This window comes from Rhincodon typus, unplaced genomic scaffold (assembly GCF_021869965.1).
Source record: "Rhincodon typus isolate 14 unplaced genomic scaffold, sRhiTyp1.1 hic_rhity00002655, whole genome shotgun sequence".
NCBI classification, from domain to species: Eukaryota; Metazoa; Chordata; class Chondrichthyes; order Orectolobiformes; family Rhincodontidae; genus Rhincodon; species Rhincodon typus.
In genome coordinates this window covers 1-25,000 of record NW_025968293.1, presented here as the reverse complement: position 1 = coordinate 25,000, position 25,000 = coordinate 1, and the positions used below count along the sequence as shown (strand labels likewise).

The window sequence follows — 25,000 nt, the reverse complement described above, 5'->3', positions numbered from 1 at the left end:
AATATGTTACAAGAGCCAATTCATTACTGCTCATATAACATATGGAACAACAAACCACCCAAACTCCATTCAGGTTGTCCAAACAACATTTAAAGCACCAGTAATTATTTTGGGACAAATCCTCGGTGCAGTGGGTCAATCTCTCACTAGATTTTCATCTGGGTTTGGCTCTAACCAACATCAATGTGGGGAAAATTAGTGCAGATGCTGGAATCTGTACTGAAAACAAAAAATGCTGGAGATTACGGCGGGTCAGGCATCTATGAAGAGAAAGCAAGCTAATGTTTCGAGCTTAGATGACTCTTCATCACAGCTGAAGTTTTCGATGTGAGGAAAGCCTAGTCTTTCTGTTGATCTTTGGAACATGAAATTAGATGAAAAATATCTTCTAAAATGTAATGCAGATATTGGAAATGTGCAAAGTTTGACAGCTTATGAATGGTTTTAGTCAGAAAGGCAAGATTGAAAGTTTTATGCTGGAACAGCACTGTACATCCTTCTGACAGCAGGACAAAAGATAAAGTTAATACAGAGCAGATCAACAGGTTCAATTTTTCAGTTTGAAGCTTAAACCTGAGGTGTTGACCCAAGCCATAAACATGGTTAAAAACAGCAAGGGATGTTAGTCATATGAATCAGTATTTATGGTGCTGGAGTTATGTGACTTATATGGAATTGAAAGCAGCTGGTGCAGCCCAAAACTCTGTAATACCTTCATTGTTTTTCCATAATAAACTCAACACAGTAATTACAAACAAAATCACTGGAGCTTGAAGTGCCAAATCCATGCGCTCAATTTTTACAACGTATTCTGGATTCCCTAATATCCCAGGAGATCATCATTCGAATTTTTCTCTGATGACATACAGAAGTGGCACAGGGCCTTCCCAACTCAGAAAGGTTAATGCTTCCTTTCAAATGGGAATACTGCTGCTGCCTAGCATATACCCTGCATTTAGGTAGAACCTAATTTATTTCAGGGGATGAGGCAGGAAAAAGAGTGGAAAATCCCACCTTGCCATTCAGCTTGGTTGCTCTTCCCAGCTGTCTCAGTGACTATTACTCTGTGTAATTCAGGGGGAATCAGCAATATTGAATGTTACAACATCCTTTTACAAAGGCAACACTACCCTCTGCTGTTCAATTGACAGAATGCCTCACAATTTCTTTTGCACAATAAAGTAAATCTAAATATCAATCCCCAGTGTTCCCCTAAGTGGGTTAAAATAACATTGTTTTGCTCCCCTTCGCTCAGTGAATACAGCCAGAAGGTTTCTATCAATGTACCCAGTATTAACCCAGTGCCTGAGCAGTCATTATATTTGGTTGAAGAATTTAATCTTTTTGCTTCAAAGTTTACCTCCTCAGCCTTATGTGCTGGCTCCTTGCAGAGACTGTTTCCATAAATCATTTCCCAGTAGCTCTCTCAAGTGTCTATATTAGTATCAGGAGGATTTTTAATATGTGAGATGTAGCAACACTGACTTGCTAATCCTGTTTAACAACGTTCACAGAACCAGGTCTCAGTCCGAGATGCCTTATCGTTTTCCATCTCTGGGCACTGAGGCCAACTTTGGTTTTTATTGAATGTGATCCAGTTGAAATCTACTAAAATAGCACACATATATGATCAAACTAGGACTTTCCTGTTATGTCTACTGAATAAAATCACCAACATATCCTAATGGTACCAAAATTTAACAGTCTTGCAGACCTCTCCCCTAATAGGAACCACATGGCTAATTTTTGTCTCCTCAAACTAACTCTGAAATAATATCAGCTTGAAATGTGGAACAAAAACGGAAAATGTTGGAGAAACTCAGCAGGTCTCACAGCATCTGTGGAGGGAGAAACAGAGTTAATGGCAAGTGTCTATAAACCCCACTTTTATCAGCCTCCAGTCACAAACACTTCAGCTGTCCCTCCACTTCCTTTCATGGCCAATTTTGGGTCCAATTTGCTGTTTTCAAGCGGGACCTATCACGGAATTAACAAAGCACAGAGACAGGGTGCCTTTCCCTCACCTTATGGTCTGCATTGCCCTTAACAGGTTCTGCATGTAAATAAATCAACTGGAAAACACTAGTGTTTTCTGGTGCTGGTTAATAGTAACAAAAAATGGGAAATTTGAAAATGAAAAAAAAATACAATTGTGTGTAACTGTATTTCTGGATATAGAACCATAGAGGAAGACATGTGACCCATCGAGTCTACCCCAGCCCTCTGAATGAGAAAAAAATGAAAGCTAGATGAAACCTTTTAAACTAGATAAATAACAGTGCATAAAAAACCTTCTTCAATATAGTCAGCATCAAAAAGAACCCACATTCCAAGTGTAATAGAAACTGAGACTGGCTGAATAAGAATAGTGACAGAAAAGAGGAATTCAACAGGAAGATGACATTGCTGGTGGTATTTTGAGTCCCTCTTCAAGCTACAGAAAACAGTACTTAATTTGCGACTAAAATTTGTGGCAATGAGAGTCCAAAGCAACACTCATATTCTCTGGGCAATCTCCACTCTGTCTTGTCTGTACAAAATGGAAGAAGTTAACGGAATAGAAAACTGGTGGTGGAGTGACAGTATTTAATTAATGCTTATTCTTCACTGCCACCCAAAACAAATTTCAACCCCATTTGTGCACTTCTTTCTGTCGAAGCAGGGATATTTAGCTGGATTTTGTTTCTTGAACAAACACCATTTTTGGATATTTTCCTAATTTCTTCTCTAACTTTTCCCGGAGCATTATTGATTGCTGGGTGAAGGTCTCAGCTGTGGCTTTCTAGGTAGAAGGAACCTACTTTAAGTAGTCAGTGAACTAGTCCAGAAGAATTTAGCAAGATATTTTGGGGTTATAATGTTAACAGGAGCAACTTTGGTTCATTCCAACTGATGTTCTTCCTTTTTGTGGGGGAACTATTCAAAGAATAAAAGCTTAAAAAAAGACGAAAAAGGAATCAGCTGAGAGAGCACAGAGTCAGAGACGTGTTCCAATCACTAACTCTCAGAGCTGGGTAGAGAGTCTCTGAGAATGACTGTTGCTGGAAAGTACATATCAGGCTTAGCTTGTTGCCTGATACACTGTAAAAGGAGATTATTCCAGCATCAAAATCCACAAACACTCCCACCTTAGAGGATATTCGGACAGCTAGGTCTGTGGTATTACCATCGTGCTGGGCTGAAACAGAGCTGGACCTTGATAAGTAACTCCACAAATTATTATTACTCTCGGAGCACACAATCCATGACTTACTGCTCTCCCCCAGCACACTTTCTTTATCCCGACCCTTTCGCTTTACGCTACCGTAACAGACCCCAATTGCCCATTTGCCACGGACTCCGGCAATCTCCACCTCCCAGTAACAGCGGCCACTGTTGACTCCCTCGGAGCACAGCACCTGACCCCAGGCGTCAAATCTCTTGCGGTTAGCAGGATAGGGCTGTCTGTACTGGGTCCCAGTCGCGACCCTCTTATCGCCTGACAGAATGACACTGCGATGAGCAGTCTCCACATCCAAAGTCGGTGTCTGTCCATCTGTGGATAAAGCAACGTTAGAGAGGATCACAGCTCTGATCTGTGAAGTTCTTTCCTCATCCTTGAGTTAGGAATGTTAAGGAGGAGGTACACCTCTTAATGAAGGTGAGGCCACAAACTGGTCACCAAGCTGGGACGGGGTGGGTCACTTAATAGCTGCCCAGACCATTTGTGGGAATATCTCAGGCAATCCAATGGCATCAAAAGGCCCCAAAGTATGGAATAATATGCCAAATTTGGGGTAAGGGGACAAATAGGAAGTGACTGACTTCCTACCCCAGAAAGAGGATGGGATTTTTCTCAACATCTTAGTAAAGGAATGAAAAGTAACTGTCAACCTTTTGCACCTTCAGATCGGAGTGAAATCCCAGGCCTGTATGTCCAGGTGGCTCCCCCAGGATGTATGCTTCCACTTCTCACAACAGCTCAACGTCTGTCTCCACCCCTACCCCCTGGCAATCCCACATCTTAAACCTGTTTGGCTTCCACTGCAACAGGCCCCAGTAGGAACTCCAGAGAAAGGCCAGTTCCCAGCTTCATTTGCGACCCATCACTACAGTTTAGCCAGACTCACGGCTAGACTGGAGTGGAACTGCCACAGATTTATGACCCTGAGGTCTTTGGTGCAGTGGACTATGTAAGCTGAATGCTGAATTGTTATAATTTTAAATAGATCCACACTTTTATAAGAAAGCCTCAATGCAATTTAACAAGTGTCACAGTGAAGTACACAAGAGGAACAGGGTTGTACTTACACACAGTTGCTATTATGTCCCGATCCCTCTCGAGTTGGGAAACGACTTCATACTGTTTCTGTACCCAGTTTATCTTATCCGCTGTTATTCTGTTGACATCAGGCGGTGGTGGCTGTGGGGCTAGTGGTTCAGATGCTGCTTTTATTCTAAAGAACAAAGGTAAGCTACATTAAAATGCATTCAGTGCACAATATAAATAAATGAAGCAGATTTACAGAAGGGAATATGAAGAATTATTCTGGAAAATGAGCCAGTTATAATGATTGGCAGACAGACAAATGTAATGAGCTGATACAATTAAAATGTAAGAATCTACAATGAAATAAAAGCCAGCCTGCAGCTAAGGCTGAAGTTCAAAACAGAGCTGGACCAATCCCTGGACTGCAACTACTCAAATATACTTGGAACTGAAATATTAAAAGTCCATTGATTCATTAGAGGAACTACTCTCAAAAGATCCTACCCAAAATTGGAAGGAATAGCAGTAGAAAAAAAACAGTAATTGGGAGATGAAATCTACTATTACTTCACTACTCCAATCTTCAATTCCCTCCTCCTGCCCCTGTCAAAATCATCTTTGCTGCTCCTTCCATGTGTGCTATTTGTAAGCTTAGCTAAGGCTTTCAGTGGATGACTAGATCTAGTCTTTGATCCAATGACTTTTTGAAATTATTTTCAGCAAAGTCCTGATGGTACTCGTGAAAGAATAGCTGATGAATTCTTTTGATATCTTAGCCAATACTTTGCTCCTCAACCAACACCACCAGGAAACAGAGTCATGGATTAGAAATCAGGTTCCAATCTCCAGTGGGACAGGAAATTGCAATACTGGGAAAGCGCTTATGAGGACTAGTGCAAAATATACAAACCTCCAGCGCAAATCACATAGGGAAGTTATTGCTACACCATCAGGTTATGTAATTGAATGATTCGAAATGGATATTGAGTGAGCATTCCTGACATAAGATGCAGGGCCAGCATACAAGATGACAAATAATGCTGAAACAGAGAGAATATTGGGAAGGCCTGAAATTTGTAAAGGGCTGATCAAACATACATTAAGATACTTGATTAATGAAGTGACTATGTGCACACTCTAGATGACTAAACACACGTTCACTTCTTGGTTAATGGTGCAATCCTAAACACTCAGAGGTCAAATGGTACTGTTTTCAGAAAATTTTCCAAATGACCATCCATTTCCTGTCTGATAGTCGTGCTTAATGGGGTGAATTTTAGATTTGTCCAGGTGCTTAGTAAATGGAGTGTTTATGCATACACTCAGATCCATGGATAATGTCCTGAATGTAAACTCAATTACTCAGTTTATGGATTATTTATACATGCAGTCAGTTACTTATTTAATGGATCATTTATGCACACTCAGTTTCTCATTTAATGGACTATTTATAGTTATGCACAATTATTTATTGGCACAGCAGATAGCGAGAAGCAGCAAAGCTAAATTTGACAGAGTGACTGCTTCATCATAGTCACAGATATTTTCCAGATGCACAACAGTTATAGATGACTGCCAGAATTTCCTGTTCCACATTCTCCATACCACGATCATCATCATTTCCATTTTGATGAATGTGAGTAAAATGGCAGTGCAATAGCTAGTGCACAAGTGGTGATCCCCAGCATAAGTCTCATTTGTCATTCAGGAAGTTACAATATTTTAACAGGCATTTAAAACACCTCAGGAAGAACCTATTTGCTTAAGCGATTGTAATGAGTATTTTACATAATTGGAGGAGATTTTCAGTTCTTCATTAATCAAATAAAGAATGTGCATTTATATTGTGCCTGTTTTATAAAAGCTCCATTGTAGCTTGTAGCCAATAAATTACTTTGAAATGCAATTGGTATTGTCAGATGGAAAACTATAGCAGCCAAACTGTACACAACAAGTTCCTATTAACAGTAATCTGATAAACCACAATTTAATCTACTTTGATGGGGCTAGTTAGGGAAAAACATTAGCCAGGATATGTTACAAACTCTCTGGTCCCCTTTATATCATACCACTGCACTCTCATGTCCACCTCATTGGCAGCTCATTTAAATATCTGATCTGAAAGATAGCTTATTAACAATGTAACACTCTTTGGGGACTGTGCTGAAGTGCCAACATGGAGCTAACTCCCAACACCCTGATACAACAACAATAAAAAATTTGCATTTATTTAGCATCTTTCCCATAGACAAAAATGTTCTTAAGTCAGATCCAGAATTCAGAATGTGGCCACTGAGCCAAGCTGATGGCTCTATTTTAAAAAAAACCTAACATATGGCATAGGACGTTAAAGAACAAAAATGTCTAAAGTTAAAAAACAAAGTAATCGCATTGTTGTTTACATAGTGAAGATTTATATAAATTCAATTAATTCCGGTGAATTATATTAAAATTTATTTCACTTACCTCAATGCCATTGAATTAAATCCCTGAAATAATGAGATAAAATGGATAATGATTACAATCGCTCATATGAATAAACATATCAGACGTACACTCATCCTGTGCATTAAGTATCAGCATTATTGTAGAATATATATACTTAGATACATTGATATTCTATAAGAAAATCAATCGTAGTTTCTTATAGTTCTATTTCTCGCTATGAAAACAAAACAAACTTTATTCCTTTGCTACCTGCTGTTTGTGAAACATAGCCAACTATATGAACCAATTATAGCAGAATTCAATTAACAAACAACAAAAACATTTCTGACCCATACGTGAACTAACTCTCTTCCACCGTCATTCCTGATGATTGGAAACCAAGGAGTCAACAAGGCCTGCAAGGGTCCATAATGTGTGGTACCTTGAGTTGAGGATTACCTGATCAGCCAAGACCTCAGTGAATGGCACAGCAGACTTGATGGCCTGAATGGCCTACTTCTGGTCTTATGTGAGATAAGATTGAATTTAGGAATATAGTCACTCCAGGAGGGCATTCAGCCAAAGTTCACCTGCGTTGCCATTTTATGGGCTATTGGAGTGGTTTGTTCTTTACATCAAATTCCAAAGTCATCCATAATCACCAGTGTGAGCCTTGTCTCAATTGGGAGGACACTTGTCTCAGTTAGAAGGTTGTGAATTCAAGTCTCTTTAATAGACAGCACCATCACCACCCTCAGTTATGTCCTGTCCCACTGACAAGACAGATCCAGCAGCACAGTGGTATATAGATGGCCTGGAAATCCTCAACATGAAGTCTCATAGCATCAGGTGAAATATGGATGAGGACACCTCTTGCAGATTACCACCTACAGCAACCCCTACCCCTCGTTCTCCTCTACTCCCCACCCACCCCCCACCATCCTGATGAATCAGCGACCTTCCATATTGAACATCAATTGAAGGAAGCACCACGGGGGGCAATGGCATGTAAAGTACCCTGGGGGGAGGCATCAATGTCTATCACAAAGAGTGGCTCAGCATCACCACTACGGACCGAGCTGGTCAAGGCTTAAAGAACATAGCTACTGGACAGCATCTGCGGCAAGTCAACAGGGGAGTCATCCCTGGCCAATAGTTATCCTTCAATCTACATCACCAAGCCAGATAATCTGGTCTCTATCACACTGCAGTTTGTGGGAGTTGCTGTGCACAAACCAGCCGCTACATTTCCTACATTCCAATAGCAAGTACACTTCAAAAGTGCTTCTTTGGCTGAAAGCACTTTGGAGTGTTTTAATGACAAAAAGGTCACTAAAAGATGCAAGCTCGTTTTTTTCTATTTCTCCTATTACATTCTCCCTCAGGTCAACTCTGGCATTGCTTTTTAAATAATATACTGATTTTCTGTCTGTAACCTTCGGGAGCAGTCCATTTATATCTTTTCTACAACAATTTTTCTTGGGTATTGTTTGCTGAAACAGTTTAAATTAGCAATTTAATCTGTAAAAATCATATGTCTTACCCTTGCTTTGTATTCCCCTTCCAGCAAGGATGCATTTCCGGCTGGTCTTCTACATTTTATTCTCCATAAACATAAGGTCATCCAAAAGTCCGTTGCTCATAACTTGCAGCTAGTTCCATTTCCTCATCAGTCCCTGTGTTCACTGACCTACACTGACTCCTGTTCAAGCAATGTGATCATTTTTAAATTCTTATCCTTGTTTGCAAATCTCCCTACGGCCTCATCTCTCCCTATCTCTGTAACCTCCTCCAGCCTCATCACCCTGTGCTCCTTTAGTTTTGGGTTTCTGTGCATCCCAAATTTTAATTGCTCCACCCGTTATTGGTCATGTTGTCAGTTGCTGAGGCGCCAAGCTCTGGAACATCCTACCTATACCTATCTGCCCCTCTACTTGATTTACTCCTTTAAAACTGTCCTTAAAACCTACCTTCTTACCATATTTCTGGTCACCTGACCTAATGTCTCCTTACATGGCTGGGTGTCATTCTTTACAAGGCTCCACAATGCAAGTTGTTGTTGTGGAAATGATAATCCATTTCTTGATGTTCCCACGGACTTGCAAAACAAACTTCTGACCCAGGACCCCCAAAATCCAAGTTCCCACTAACAAGTTTGTTGGAGAAGGTGTTTGTCTCAGTAAGGGTTAATACTGAGGAGTGTGTTAAGCTCTACCCAATACTTATGAACGCCTGGATGGGAAAACTGCTCTGTACAACAAGGAGATAGACTTACCATCTAGGTCTCCTCATATTCTTAGTAACAAGCAACATCGATTTTAAGAGAAGACTCTCATCTCTTTAGATTACCAGGTGTTTTTTTTTTTCTCAACAACACTACATAAGCTGGCCCTGAAGATCCCAACCTGCAATGAGGGTGGTGCAGTAAATTTACCTTCTAGTGACCAACAATCCACCAAACTCATACAACATGCCGAGGTATAGTGAGAATCAGATATGACCTGGTACCATCGTTGGGTAATGCTTAGTCTACCGACAGACCATATTAGAATCAATGGCCCCTCTCTAATTCTCGGAAACTTCAACACCTCCTCTCTTCTCCAATACTTAAACCACATGACTGATATCTCCCCATCCCAATACCTACCCTCCCACGACAGGGAAGTTTTCTTCTGCATTTCAGACATTAGATTTTTAAAAAAAGCTTAAAATTCCCCCATTTTTCTTTATTTATTGATGTCATGTTGGCATCAGTAGCAAGACTAGAATTTGCTGTCCATCCTTAATTGGCCTTGAGCTAAATGGCATGGCCAACCATTTCAGAAGGTGTTTATGAGTCAAGCAAATAACAGCACAGTCGCATGCAGGTCAGATGCAGTAAGAGTCATAGTCATAGAGATGTATAACATGGAAACAGACCCTTCAGTTCAATTTGTCCATGCCAACCAGATATCCTAAATTAATCTAGTCCCATTTGCCAGCATTTGGCCCATATCCTTATAAACCCTTCCTATTCATATACCCATCCAGACGCCCTTTAAATGTTGTAATTGTACCAGCCTCCACCACTTGCTGTGGCGGCTCATTCCATAATCGCACCACCCTCTGCATGAAAAAGTTACCCCTTTTAAATATTTCCCCTCTCACCCTAAACCTTTGCCCTCTAGTTTTGAACTTCCCCACCCTGGGGAGAAGATCTTGTCTATTTACCCTATCCATGCCCCTCATAATTTTATAAATCTCTATAAAGTCACCCCTCAGCCTCTGACACTCCAGAGAAAATAGCCCCAGCCCATTCAGCCTCTCCCTAGTGCTCAAATCCTCCAAAACTGGCAACATCCTTGGAAATCTTTTCTGAACCCTTTCAAGTTTCACAACATCTTTCCTACAGCAGGGAGACCAGAATTGCACACAGTATTCCAAAAGTGACCAATGGCAGATTTCCTTCCCATAAGTGAAGGATACTAGTGAACCAGATGAGCTTTTACAATCATCATTGATCGTTGCATTGGCATCATTCCTGAGGCTAGATTTCAAATCCAGAATTCTATTTTTAATTAATTGAATTTAAATTCCACCAACAGCCACGCTAGGATTTGAACTCATAATTCCCCACAGCATTACCCTGGGCCTCTGGAATGGTAGGATAGTGGCATTCACTCCATCACCATTTCCATTTAGTGGTTTTAAATAATCTGCAACATAGACCACATTACCTGTATAAAAATAAGCTTTTCGTTCTTCGTTAAAAGATCACTGAAATCAGACAAATTCTTCTCAAAGTCTTCCATTTTGTTTTCCAGTTCAAGTATCTGCGCATCGATTTCCCTGGTCACATGCCTCTGAACCTTGTCCAGGTATTTACAAGCTTCTTTCTCTTCATTCTCAAAATACTTCCGTACTGCGTTACACTTCTCCTGAATCTGGAGTTTGGTTTCTCTGATCAGAGTCTGAGGAGTGGAAAAGTTCTCGTTAATACACCACGGGTCATGTGACAGCACGTAACTTTCCTGATTGAATCTGTACATCAACATTATCCAGACTGAGCTTGCGAGAGCACGTTCTCCACATTCATTGTAATCAGTCAGGTTTGTGAATCTGAAAGGAACTACTGGAGACTAAACTTTGTCGTGGATGTCTCCTTGGGCTGAATTTAGTGGAGCCTGCCAGGGTTCGCATGTTGGGCGTGGCTGGTGAGTAGGCGTACCCATCTGCAATTCTCACAATTGGGAAATTAGTTAAGTCCCAGTGTGGGAATTCCATGCAGGATACCAACAGGGCTCATCAACAGCTTAAAGCCAAATTATCCCTGAATACAACAGGGTTAAGCGGTGGTTCAGAGTTTAACAGGGCTTTGCATGGGTCCCTCTTGGCTCCTAAAGACCATGTAGCCATGGGCTTACCTGGACGTTCCCATGTTGATGGGCACATAGTGTCCAAACAAAGAATGGGGCATTAGGAATGAGAGGGGGTGGGGGCAGGGGCACTGAAAGTGAGCCATTTCTCCTCAACTCCTGCTCCACTCTCCCCTGCCCTATCCATCCTCACTCACCTCTGTCCATGGATCCAATGTCAATCTCCTGAGTAGGCCTTGGAGTATTGTTAGCAACAGCAGCTGGCAATGGACAGTTGCTAACCTCTGATGGTACAAGACCCAGTGGGATTGTCCATGACTCTGTGAGGTCTGGCACTAACCAATCATGCGTCCAATTCTGTTTAAGCTGCAGAAACAGAAGCAGTGCAGGAATCCTACCAGTTGTCTCAGGCAGCAGGGGCAGCATTACTACAACATATCCCTGTCCTTCACGTTGGACTTCATCCCAACTGGAGCCAGATTAATTTATTTGTTCCAAAGTTTAGCCAAACTCAAGTGAAGAGTAAAAGTGGGACAACTTTTACATTTCCATTTATAGCATTACAAAGGGTGTTAATCCCTCTAAAAATAGAGAAATAAAAACCTTTGCAAACAAGGCCGTAAAAGTTGTGTGCTTGTTACAGTGTCATGCAAAATGATGTCCCCATTTAACTCCATTGTCAGTTCCCTGGTTATAATGACCAGCAAGGCAATCAGACACATCAGCTCTGGCCACTGTCAGGTTTACCTTCCTGCAGGACAGAAAGGAGAAGGCAGGCTGGGAGCAGAGAGGATATAGAAGGTGTACAACTCACACCAGAACTCATATCAGGTTTCTACCCCATAAATCACACAGACATGACAGAGTAACTGTCTCTGGGGAGGCTCAACCTCTTTTGTACCCAGGGTGCCTCAGTGGAGGAAGGCGGGGGGGAGAGGCATGGTGTAGGCCTGATTACTGTGGCCTGGGTTCTAAGGGTCTCTCTATTGTCTGGGCAGGGACTAGGGGCAGTACTGGGTCCTGTGATTTCTGTGCTTTTAAATATACCATCTTACCCAGCAGGCCAACAGTGACAATCAATCATCTGTACTGTTTCTCCAGTAGCAGTAAAGATTGCTCCTTCTCTCAAGTGTCACAGGGCATTTACAGGGGGCAGTGCTAGATAATTTGACACGTACGTTTTCATTAAAAGACAGCAGAAGCTTTGCTTGACCCATCTGTCCACTGCCATTTCCTTCAGAAGTGTATTCCTATTAAAAGCAAAAACTTTCCATCACCTGAACATGCTTCTGGATTTTATTTTATAGGAAAATTCAGATCATGCTCTTTCTTAACATATGCAGTTTTCCTCATTCACTTGCTGCCCAGTTCATGTATAATAGGCCTGCAATCAAAGTTGAGTTCCCAGCTTATCTCTTTCTCATACATACATTAGTGACATTATGGCATTCTATTAAAATGTTTACAAATGTTTTTAATAGTTCATCACTGAAATAGGATTCTCTTTAACATGAACCATTCCCCGGTACAAACGTGCACACCACAGGCTGCTGTAATGACAGATGAGAGATTTCTACCACAAAACCACCTCATTCACTGTTTTGAGAAGTGTCAAAGGATCATTAAAATGTATGGTGTGATTGTCCTTGTTTCAACTGATTACTTTGTCTTGCAGGAAGTGGACTTACCAATTATACAGTTTTCACTTTTTAAGTACCCTGTCTTTTCATGAAAAAGAAAGGTGGTGCTGCTGCCAAGTTTAATTCCCTGTGGGACTTGTGTTATATTAGATCTGACAGTGCTTGAGGATGGGAATTTTACTCTCCACTGAACCAACGTTCTATCTGACTCAAAAATATTTGGTGGGACTGTAGACAGGGAGTTTAACTTTGTACTTGCACTTGATAATGCGCTACTTACATTGGAATTTAAACTGACTTGTATCCAACACAGACGTGCCAGGCAATGACACTGGGTACAAAGTCCTACAACTGACAACCTCATCTGATAAGCACCAAGTGTCCAAACTAAACATAAGCCAACGTGAACAAAACATGCCCTATTTGTTTTGGGATGAGGACAATAGTATCAATCATTCTAGGGGAAGGTATCAGTTCTTCTGTCATTCAAACTTACCTGGGTACTTTCCTTCTGTGTTTGGAGATGGTCAAGAGCAGCTTGGATTGAGGTTGTATTTGTTCGGACTTTTTCGATTTGCTGCTGCAAGTGGTCCTTGAAATAAATCAAAATAGATACTTCAATGTGGCAAATGAAACAGAAGGACAGATTCTAAACAGAAAATGGCATCAGTGACAATGAATGGCAGACAGGGAGCAAGCAAAGATATTAAGAAGATGGAGTGAGAGAGGGTGTGAGTGTGAGAGAGAGAAAGAGAGACAGAGAGAGAGAGAGAAAACTGAAGACAGACAAATCGAGGAAGCAATATGGTGGAGCCAAATATAGAGATACAATTAAATCAACAGACAGAGCAATAGTGAGATGCACATTGAATTATGGAAAAATGAAAATTGAAGAGATGAGATTTGGAAGAAGTAGCAGTTCCATACACTGTTAACTAAAGCATCGCAAAATGATAGCTCTAATCAGCAAGATGGTGACTCTGACCGCTATGATGCTGGTCAACACAAAAAATAACTGTGTAACCTTCTGGCAGTTAACAAGCTGGTCATCACTGAGGAATAAAACCTTGTAATAATTTATATTTCATGCATAAGAGATAACAAGGTGTAGAGCTGGATGAACACAGCAGGCCAAGCAGAATCAGAGGAGCAGGAAAGCTGACGTTTTGGGCCTAGACCTTTCTTCAGAAATGGGGGAGGAGAAGGGGGTTCTGAAATAAATAGGGAGAGAGGGGTGGCGGATAGAAGATAGATAGAGGAGAAGATAGGTGGAGAGGAGACAGACCGGTCAAAGAGGCGGGGATGGAGCCAGTAAAGGTGAGTGTATGTGGGGGGTTAGGGAGGGAATAGGTCAGTCCAGGGAGGATGGACAGGTCAAGGGGGCGGGATGAGGCGAGTAGGTAGGAGATGGGGTTGGGGCTTGAGGTGGGAGGAGGGGATAGGTGGGAGGAAGGACAGGTTAGGAAGGCAGGGACGAGCTGGGCTGGTTTTGGGATGCGGTCGGGGGAGGGGAGATTTTGAAGCTTGTGAAGTCCACATTGATACCATTGGGCTGCAGGGTTCCCAAGCGGAATATGAGGTGCTGTTCCTGCAACCTTCGGGTGGCATTGTTGTGGCACTGCAGGAGGCCCAGGATGGACATGTCGTCTGTGGAATGGGAGGGGGAGTTGAAGTGGTTTGCGACGGGGAGGTGCAGTTGTTTATTGCGAACGCACATTACTTTAAATCATTCAAGGGATTTGGATGTCACTAGCTAAGCCAGCGTTTATTTCCATCCCTAACTTCCTGGAGAAGGTGATAGTGAGCTACATTCTTGAACCACTGCACTCCGTGAGGTGTTTCTGTTAAGTATAGAGTTCCAGGGTTTTGACCCCAGTGACACTAAAGGGACAATGATATAGTTCCAAGTCAAGTTGGTATGTAACTTGGAGGGGAATTTGCAGGTGGTGGTGTTCCCATGTATCTGCTGTCCTAGTTGGTAGAGACCAGTGGCTTTGGAAGCTGTTGTCAGAATGATTCATGAGTTACTGCAGTGCATGCTACAGATGGTACACACTGTTGCCTGTGCATGGGAGCTGAACGGAGTGAATGTTGAAGGGTGAAGTCAAGTGCTTCTTCCTGGATGGTGTCCAGCTTCTTGAGTGTTGTAGGAGTTACACTCATCCAGCTAAGTCGACAGTATTCGATTACACTTCTGACTTGTACCTTGTAGATGGTGGACAAACTTTGAGGAGACAGGAGGTGACCTACTGGCCACAGAATCCATAGCCTCAGAACTGCTGTTGTAGAGACACTACTTATATGGCTGGGCCTGTTCGGCTTCTGGTCATTGGTAACCCCCAGGGAGAATGCAGGAGAGGGAGAGTATAGTAGAGGGTTAGCGTGGGATATATGCTTGCGTGAGAGAGTGAGAGACAGGGAGAGAGTGTCGTGTGATTAGTTGGCAAAGGGAGAATGTGGAATCAGTGACTGAGAGGGAGAGAAGATGTGAAAGTAATTAAGTGGGACAAGGAACGGGTCAGTATGGCAAGGAGGGTCAGTGTGTGTGGGAGAGGAAGACTGTGTGTGAGCCAACATATTACCATCCTCCTTTCCTTCAACCTCTGCAAGAACCTATCCACAAAGAAAGCTGAATGAGGAGGAAATCCCAGGCTGAAAGGCAATCCGCTTCTGACCCTCACTTTCATGTGAATTCTGCTGAGGCCAATTCCGATGATGCTCACCAGAGGCAAACCAACGTCTATGTTGGTTCAACCCAACTCGTTACCTTGGCCCAGCCTCACTCGCTGGGACCTCATCTGTCTCTCTTTAGGTCTGTTTTCTCAACAAAAAGGCAAAAAAAAATGTTTTCTTATTTGGCTGGGTTTATAGTCAACACCATCGCTAGGTGGCACACTGACCAGGCAAGTGCATAAATGCAGCATTACAGTGCTTCATCATTATAAACTAACAGAGTGGCAACGACCAGTTACAAAGATGGCATTGTCCATATATTAACAAGACAAGGCCAAAACAAATTCAGAAGCGTTCTGGTCTCTGGTTACCTTGATCTTTTCTCCTTATACTACCCTGATATTTTTCTCACTGCATTCCGTCTGAATGTTACAAAGTGAGGCTGCAGAACTAACTTGACTAAAGTTTGGGATGGTAAAACTGCGAGCTAGAGGAACTGAACAGCATTGATTGCAATTGAGTTGTGATTGATTTAACAAAAGCGGTTTGGGTGTAAATTTAAACACAGGGCAGGGAAATCCTTCCAAGTAGCACCAAAATCTATCCCAGCACCACCAGCCAACCAGCACTGCTGTCGGAACTTCATTCATGCATGCACATGTCCTGTAGAGCTCACCAATATGTGCTTGCATGGGTGCTGATGTCATCCACACATATGCAGATACATACCAGAGGTCCTGTCGTGACTGACAGACAGCACAGGGACTATCTGTGCATGGTGCTGGCTCCAGCTGTCATCTTTACTATTGAGACACATACTCTGCTATTAGAGATAGTAGGAACTGCAGATGCTGGAGAATCCGAGACAACAAGGTGCAGAGCTGGATGAACACAGCAGGCCAAGCAGCATCATAGGAGCAAAAAAGAAGTTTGCTCTGCTGCTGGCACTTTTGTTAATGGCGATTTTTATTAATTAGCCATTTATTCAATTAATTGGTTTATTGCCTTGGATTTTTTTTTTCTCTCTGAAATACATAGTTACAGTTGTGCCAAACCTTATCTTTATATTTTTAGATTTAAAACACAAGCCCCCGAGTGGGAGAGAAACTGAAATGCACCACCTCAACCTCAGGCAAAAAGGTTAGATGATCCTGTTGTAGAGGGTCAACAATGCTGTCACTATGTGCACTGATGGAGGGAGTGAATTTTGAATGTAGAGGATAAGGTGCCAATCAAGCCAACTGCTTTGTGGTGTTGAACGTCCTGAGTATTGTTGGAGTCATTATCATCCAGGCAGGTGGAGCGTATTTAATCACACTCCTCACCTGTGCCTTGTAGATGGCAGGCAAGCTTTATGGAGCCAGGAAGCAAAAAAGCTGCCATAGAATTCCTAGCTTTTGAGCTGCTCTTGGAGCCACAGTACATGTATGGCTGCTCCAGGTCAATAGCAACCCCTAGCATGAAATCAGGGTCCTAGCACAAGCAACTAATATTTTAACTACCAATGCCTTTAAAAAATATTTTCAGTTCTTTTTTTCTGCATCTGTGGTGTTCTGCTATTGTATTCACGTTTATAAAGGACTCATTTAAGTATTTTGTTAGAGATATAATTTGCAAGTCACAAGGAACACACATGACAATTGAACACCATGAGGAATATGATGGCTCAGAAGCTGCTGGAATATTGGAAGTGATGTATTAAACAAAAGATGAATGTTCCCTGTAGGATGCACAGATTATTAAGATTATAAAGTTTGTTCGAATTTACCTTTGGCCAGCAAGGGACATTGCAACCTTTGGCTGAGAGATTTAGGAAGAAAGAGGTTTGCCAGATCAAAGGTCTTTGAAAATTCTACATCAAAATTTTTAGAAGAATAGATTCAATAGGCTGTAGAACAATCAATTGACCTTCAAAAGAAAAATGAATGCCATTTTTCCCAGGGTCATAGCATCTCAGAATGGAAAGAGGCCCTTTGGCCAATTATGCAGCCTCAGTCATCAAGCACCTATGGAAACTCATAATCCATCACTTGGAACGCAGTCCTGTGTGCTCCAGTATTTCAACTGTTCATCTAAATACTTCCTAAATGTTGCAATGGTTCCTACCTCGACCACACTTTCAGACTGCGATTTCCAGAGACCCAACAACCTGTGCATGTAAAAAGCCATCCTTAAAACCTTCTGCACTTTACCTTAAATCTATGTCTCCTAGTTACTGATGCCTCAATTAAGCAGAATGATTTCTTCCTAGCTACTCTGTCTATGTCGCTCATAATTTTGACAGTTCAATCATATCCTTTGTCAGCCTTCTCTGCTCTAAGCAATACAACCCCAGCCTCTGGTCTCTACATAGCTGAATTTCACCAGTCCTGTCAACATCCTGGTGAATCTCCTCTGCACCCACTCTAGTACAATTACATCCTTCCTACAGTGCGGTAATAGAAATCACACAGTACTCTAGCCCTAACCTAACTATCGTTTTATACAGTGCCATTGTAACTTACCTGCTCTTGTGTTCAATGCTTCGACTAATAAGTGCAAATATCCCACATGCCTTCTGAACCACTTTATCCACCTATCCTGTTGCCATCAAGGATGTGTGGACATGCACGCCAAGGTCCCTCTGCTCCTTAGTACTTCCTAGAGTACAGCACATTCAACCATTCATCATGTATTCACTTACTTGTTCAACCTCCCAAAATGCACCACCTCAAACTTTTCAGGATTAAATTCCATTTGTCCATCTGACCAGCCCATCACAACATCCTATAGTCTAAAGCTTTCTTCAGTTTATCATTTGCGAACTTGCTGATCAAACCTCTTACATTCATATCTAGATCATTAATGTACATTACAAACAGTAAGGAGCCCAGCACCGAACCCTGTGGCATGCTACTGGACACAGACTTCCAGTCACAAAAACAACCTTTGACCATCACCCTCTGCCTCCTGCCGCTAAGCCAATTTTGCATCCAATTTGCTAAACTGCATTGCATTCAATGGGCTAGGCTCCTATATGAGACAGTATCAAAAGCCTTATTGAAGTCTATGTCCACTGCATTTCTGTCACCTACACACTTCGACACCTCCTTGAAAAACCCAGTCAAACCTGTCAGACATGACATTCCCCAACAATGCCATGCTGACTATTCTTGATTATTCCTTGTCTCCACAAGAGGAGATTAATTCTGTCCCTCAATTTGTTTTTCCCCATAGGTTTCACTAACACTGATATTAGACATACAGGCCTGTGGTTTCGTGGCTTATCTCTACCACTTGCTTTGAAGACTGTACATTAACTGTTCTCCAGTCCTCTTGCACCTCTGCCGTGGCCAGAAAGGATTTAAAAATCAATGTCAAGGCACCTACAATCGCCTCCCTTGCTTCCCACAGCTGCTTTAGGGGCTTATACAATTTGAAGCCCACTCAAATACTTCCTCCCTTCTCAACTGTAATTTGTTCAAGGATATCATGGCTCTCTGCTGATTTCTACACTGCCATCATTCTTCTACATTGTGCATGGCAGGAAAGCACCTGGTCTCTGAAAGCTCCAGCTAGACATCACAAACCAGCTACTTCTCAGAACTTTCGAGATAGTAAGAACTGCAGATGCTGGAGTCAAAGATAACACAGTGTGGAGCTGGAGGAACACAGCAGACCAGGCAGCAGAGGAGCAGGGAAGTTGGTGTTTCAGATCAGGACCCTTCTTCAGTAAAAAAAACTTCTCAGAACTTTGTCCCCCTGCCCTGGTGATAACAGGAACAGGTGAGATGTTGGAAAACAATTGTAGGGCACACAATTTTATTTTGTAATGGAAATGTTCAAGTGCTGATGGGATGTGTGTGGTCTAATTTGGAAAAAGGTGGAGCATAGCTTGTGAAGAGATAAATGAAGGGATAAAATCCTGGGAATAATACCGAAACTACTGGATAGGCAGACGTGCAAAAACGTATTTGCCTTGGATACCAGCCTAGCAATCAGCAGCTTCCCTTGAACACAGAATTTGTAGGCGATTTACAAATGAATGAGGGAGAGGAGTGTAGCGTTGTGTGCAAGTGCCTTGCTTAATTACAGCTGCTACACGCGGTGAATAGCTTTGGGGAAAAGGCGCTACTTCAACGCAAATTGCTATTTTTGCCACATCAAAACTTCCCGACTGCAGAGCCAAAGAAATCCTGGGATGTGAAAGACAGTTCCATGTACGTGTGAAATCGTAGTATTGAAACAAGATTTGACAGGACCTTGCAATTTCAAGCAGGAAATTCCTGCTGAATGTGGCAAACGGAAGGACTATCCCTGCTAGCAACAACTGTTCGATGTTCATAAATTAATAGCTGCTTGCTAGATTTGGTCACTGAGTAACTCCAGTGTATCCGACAGGTTATAGGACCACTGGGCACAAGCAGCTAATCCGCAGCAGAGCGATTAGGATGCTGATATATCAGAACAATAAAACATACCCGCAGTTCCTGTTCCCCCTCACCGATACTGACACAATTATGGTTCTTGTGTTTCCCCACGACAGGGCAGAGACAGCAGATACACACTTTGTCGTCCTTACAGTAAATCTCCAACAGTTTCTTGTGCTCTATGCACTTCCATGTAGACATGTCTGCAGTGGGATCAATGAGGGGGTGGTTTTTAAACACAGCGTTTTCCCTGTGATGTTTGAGGTGCTTGGGGCACATAGAGGCCTCACATTTCAGGCAGGTTTTGACAGCTGTTAGTTTTTTCTTACTGCAGTAGTTACAGGGTAAAGCTACTGGAGTTCCATTCACTGCCTGGTATTTCAGAGCTATGTTTGCCAGTTTGAAATTCCTTTTCAGTGCAGGCCTCTCTCTGTAATTGGCTCTGCATTCTGGGCAGGAGTAAGTGCCAGATTCTGGCTCTTTCCAGGACTCCTCAATACAAGCTCGGCAAAAGCTGTGTTTACAGTTCAGTATCACCGGGTCGGCGTAGATCTGGAGGCAGACGGGGCACGTTAGCTCCTCTTCCAACCACTCCGGAGGCAAAGCAGCCGCCATCAGGGTCAAGAGAAACCGAAACTGAAACTGAAACCGTGGCACTTGGAAGCACAAAACATAACGGCCCCGGGGGTGGGGCCGGGACCGCTGCAAAATGGGGGACGGACACCCTGTTAGTTTAACTTTAAGCTCATTAAAGAGCTCGAGCTGGAACATTTTCTGCAGGAGCCTGCACAGATGCAGCATTTTTTTTAAAAAACTGAAAGCAAGTGGGTGTTCCTACACCTCTGCAGGGCAGTGAATTAAGATTATGGCATTTCCAGTCCCCCCTGTTTGTGTGAATGGATCACCACCAGCAAAGCGCACACTTCAGTCAGTGGCTGTCCATCTGGCCGTGTATTTTTGAAAAAGTTGCTGAGTGCCTATCCTGCCCGTGTTTGGTCGTGGCTGGGTGGATATCTGTAACTGAATCAGGTCGTGGCTGGGTGGATATCTGTAACTGAATCAGGACTGAGCTGTTCGATCATTAACCGGCAAACACCCATTTTCATTTTTAAAAACTGAGCGTCCCAACATCTGGTACTGGCGGCTGCAGTTTCAGAGTGCCTTGACTCTCCTTCAACTCCAGTGACATATTCTGGAGAATCTTCATTGATTATTATTTCTTTAATCAGGCTGTCGGCGGGGTAATCGCCCGGTCGTTGCTATTTTCCCAGTGAGTTGCAGTACCTTGAACGGAGAAGCAAAACATTTCCAGGCAAAAAAAAACTCCCAGAGTCTGTGCAAACAGGCAGTGGCTGAGAGCAGCGACAATTAGACCCTGAATAAAACATTCACGGAGTAAAGAAACTAGCTTCGGCATTAGGAATGTATAGGGCAAATCTCTTATATATCTACATACATTCAGATTTCTATAAATTCTTAAAATGTTGCATTCTATTCACTCTGTATGTCACTATTACAAATTTTAATACCTAGGCTATTCCAAAAATGCGAACAAATAAATATTATACAAGCACATAATTTTAGGTAACCGCCTGTATTTTAAAACATATTGGTGGTGTAACTTGTGCAGGGGCTGGAGACACTGTGGCACAGAGTTACGTGGATAGCAACTGTAGGAACACAGACACAGGAGTAGGCCGTTCAGCCCCTTGAATCTGTTCCACCATTCAATGGCTGATCTGTGGTTTAACTCTACATACTCGCCTTTGGCCCATATGCCTTAATATCTTTGCTGAGCAAAAGATTATCTATCTCAGATTTAATATTAACTGATCCAGCATCCATTGCCGTTTGAGGAAGTAAATTTCAAACCTCTACCACCCTTTGCGTCTAGAAGTGCTTTCTAACATCTCTCCTAAACACTCTGACCCTAATTTTCAGACTATGCCACCTAATTCTAGAATCAGCAACTAGTGGAAATAGTTTTTATTTACCTTTCTCTTCTGTTAATATTTTGAAGCCTTCTAAATTCTCGAGAAAACAGGCCTAATTTGTATAATCTCTTCTCTGAACTTAATCCCTGAAGTCCAGGTATCATTTTTGTAAACACAAGTTGTACTCCCTTTAGGGCTAAGGTATGGGTGCAGTATCTATCTGCAGCATAACTTCTGCATTCTTTACTCCAATCCTTTAGATATAAAGGACTGCATTCCATTAGCTTATTGATTATTTTCTGTATCTGTTCATGACATTTTAAAGATCTATGGACCTGAATGCCTCTAGATTCTTTGGACATCTGTTGTTTTTAACTTCATTTAGAAAGTACTCTGATCTGTCCTTTTTTAGTCCAAAATGGATATCCTCACACGTCCTTATATTGAATTCCATCTAACACAGTTCTGCCTACTCACGTGTCTAACAAAATCTTTGTAATTTTCTGCTTTCATCTACACTGTCTACAATGTCGCCCAACTTTTTGTCATCAGTAAATTTGGAATATGACATTCTGTGCCACCATCCAAGTCATTAACAGACAATATGAATAATTGAGGACCTAACACAGATCCTTATGGACACCACTGGTCATATCCTGCCAAATCTGTGCATCTTCCCATTATCCCTACTTTTTATTGCCTGCCACTCCACCAATTTCCCAGCTGTGTCAGTCATTCACTGAGATGTTCACATGTTAATTCAGGAGACTGAAGGAAAAAAAAAAGAATGGGTGACCACCAGGCAGGTAGTGCAGGAGTTCCCTGGAGTCCTGCTGACAAATCGGTTTTCCATTTCAGAAGCTAATGAGAGTGTTGGTTCCTCAAAGGAATGCAGACAGAGTCAAATTTCCAGCACCGTAAGCAGCCTGACTGTAGAGGCGGGGAGGAAGAAGAAACCAAAAGCAAGTGAATGTGGATTCATTCATTACAGGTACAGACAGGCATTTCTACGGCTGCGGATGTGACTCCAGGACGGTGTGACGTCTCCCTGATGTTAGGGTCAGGGATGTCACTAAGTAGCTGTAGGGTATCCTGTAGGTGGAAGGTGATAAGTCAGAGGTTGTGGTAACACTGATGTCAACGACAGCGCTAGAATGAGGGATGAGCTCTTGCAGCAAGAATTCAGGGAGTTAAGCAGTAGCTTAAGGAGGTTATAATTTCTGGATTACTCCTAGTGCTACATGCTAGCAAATACAGAAATAGAAAAACAGGGCAGATGAATGCATGGCTCAAGATTTGCTGCAGGAGAAAGGGTTTTGGATTCCTGGATCACTTGGCATTTTTCTCAAGAAGGTGGGACCTCTACAAGTGGGACACATACACTTGAACCACAACAGGAGACTAAACAGCTTTTGGGTGGGTTTGCTCATGCTGTCAGCAAGAGTTTAAACAAGTTCGGCAGGTGGAGGGGACACAGATCATTCAGTCAATAGGGACACAACATACATTAGTAAAGGAACTAAGGTAGAGGGAATTCAGTCATGTTGTGATTCAAGGGAGTAGGGCAATGCTAGTTTCTACTTTAATGCTAGGAATACTATATGCAAGACGGATGAGTTAAGGATGTGTAAGACAGGTGGAATTGATGTTGCTGCCATCATAGAGACATGGTTGAGGAAGGAGCAGGACTGGCAATTCAGCATTCTGGGGCACAGGACCTTCAGGCAATACCAGGGAGGGTGTAAAAGAGGAGCTGGTGTTGCATTATTGATTAAGGAGTCAGTCATTACAGTAAAGAGGAGTGACATCCTGGAAGGGTCTTCAAATTCAGCTCCAGGTTTGAACCAAGGCTGTACTGAGGTCAGGAGCTGAGTGGCCCTGGCAGAATCCAAACTGGGCGTCACTGAGCCGGTTATTAGCGAGCAGGTGCTGCTTGATAGCACTGTTGATGACACCTTCCATCACTTTACGGATGATTGAGAGTAGACTTATGGGTGGTCATTGGCCCAGATTGGATTTATCCAGCTTTTTCTGGACATACTTGGGCAACTTTCCACAGTTAAGTAGCTGCTAGTGTTGTGGTTGCACTGGAACAGCTTCATTAGGGGTGCACCAAGATCTCAGTGCTATTGCCAGAATGTTGTCAGGGCCCATAGCCTTTGCAGTATCCAGTGCCTCCAACTGTTTCTTGGTATCATGTGGAGTGAATTGAATTGGCTGAAACATGTAGCTGTAATGCTGGCGACCACTAGAAGAGGCCAAGATGGATCATTCGCTTTACCCTTCTGGCTGAAGATTATTGTGTATGCTTCAGCTTTATTGTTTGCAATAATATGTTGGGACCTTCCATCATTGAGGATGGGGAGATTTGTGGAGTCTCCTCCTCCAGTTAGTTGTTTAATTATCCAGCACCATTCATGACTGAATGTGGCAGGACTGCAGAGCTTAGATCTGTAGGTTATGGGATTGCTTAGCTCTGTCCATCACTTGTGCTTATGCTGTTTGCCATGCAAGTAGTCCTGTTTGGTAGCTTCACCAGGTTGACCCCTGTGGAAGATGTAAAAAGACAAGGGAGTACTTCACAAACAACAGGATACTGGAAAGCTCAGAAGAACATACAGATCTTGGCGTGCTTATCCACAGATCCCCGAAGGCAGCAGGACAGGTTAGTAGTGTAGTGTAATCAAGAAGGCATTTAGGACATTTGCCTTAAATCAGTTGTAAGTCACACAACATCAGGTTATAGTCCAACTAGCATGTCCACATCAAGGCTACCATTGACACCATAAACTGCCGGCTCAAAGTGGAGAGGATCTCCAAGAAGATTGCGCATATCGACCAGAAATCAAAGTTTCTGCAGAGATGCAAGAAAGCAGAGAAAATCCCGAAAGGACTACAGATTACGAACCCACTCAAGTCGAACTACAACACAGACTACGCTGAGAGACTCTGCCATCGCACCTCTCGCGCACTCAAGCATCTCGCTCACCAACTCTACAGCAGATGCCGCAACCTTGAAATTGAGATAGAGTCCATATTCTCAGCTTGCGCTCAGGATACAGTGAACCAGCTATGAGACACTGCCAAGCAGATGAGGCATTGGAACTATACTGCCTACATGCCCACCAAATAACTGGCACCTCCTTAATCAGTTATGGTATAGATAATAAGTGCTGAAAGGATATGTTGGGCCATACTGAACTTCGGTTAGGCCACAGGTGGAGTAATATACGTAGTTCTGGTCACTGACTATAAGAAGGATGTGACTGGTCTATTCCAGTTGCGATTTCACCATAGTTGCTAAACCAGCCAT

General features: G+C 42.6%; 1 protein-coding gene across 1 annotated transcript; it reads right to left on the bottom strand.

Annotated features, from left to right (window-relative positions):
• Nucleotides 1-457: 457 nt before the first annotated feature.
• LOC109913677 (E3 ubiquitin/ISG15 ligase TRIM25-like) lies at nucleotides 458-20,378 on the bottom strand. Its single transcript, XM_020513223.2, has 6 exons — nucleotides 19,805-20,378; nucleotides 13,168-13,263; nucleotides 10,393-10,626; nucleotides 6,716-6,738; nucleotides 4,291-4,436; nucleotides 458-3,535 (listed from the first exon to the last, which is right to left on the bottom strand). Exons 1-6 carry the CDS (start codon nucleotides 20,366-20,368, stop codon nucleotides 2,958-2,960), a joined length of 1,641 nt encoding a protein of 546 aa, XP_020368812.2. The 5' UTR covers nucleotides 20,369-20,378; the 3' UTR covers nucleotides 458-2,957.
• Between the last annotated feature and the right edge of the window lie 4,622 nt (nucleotides 20,379-25,000).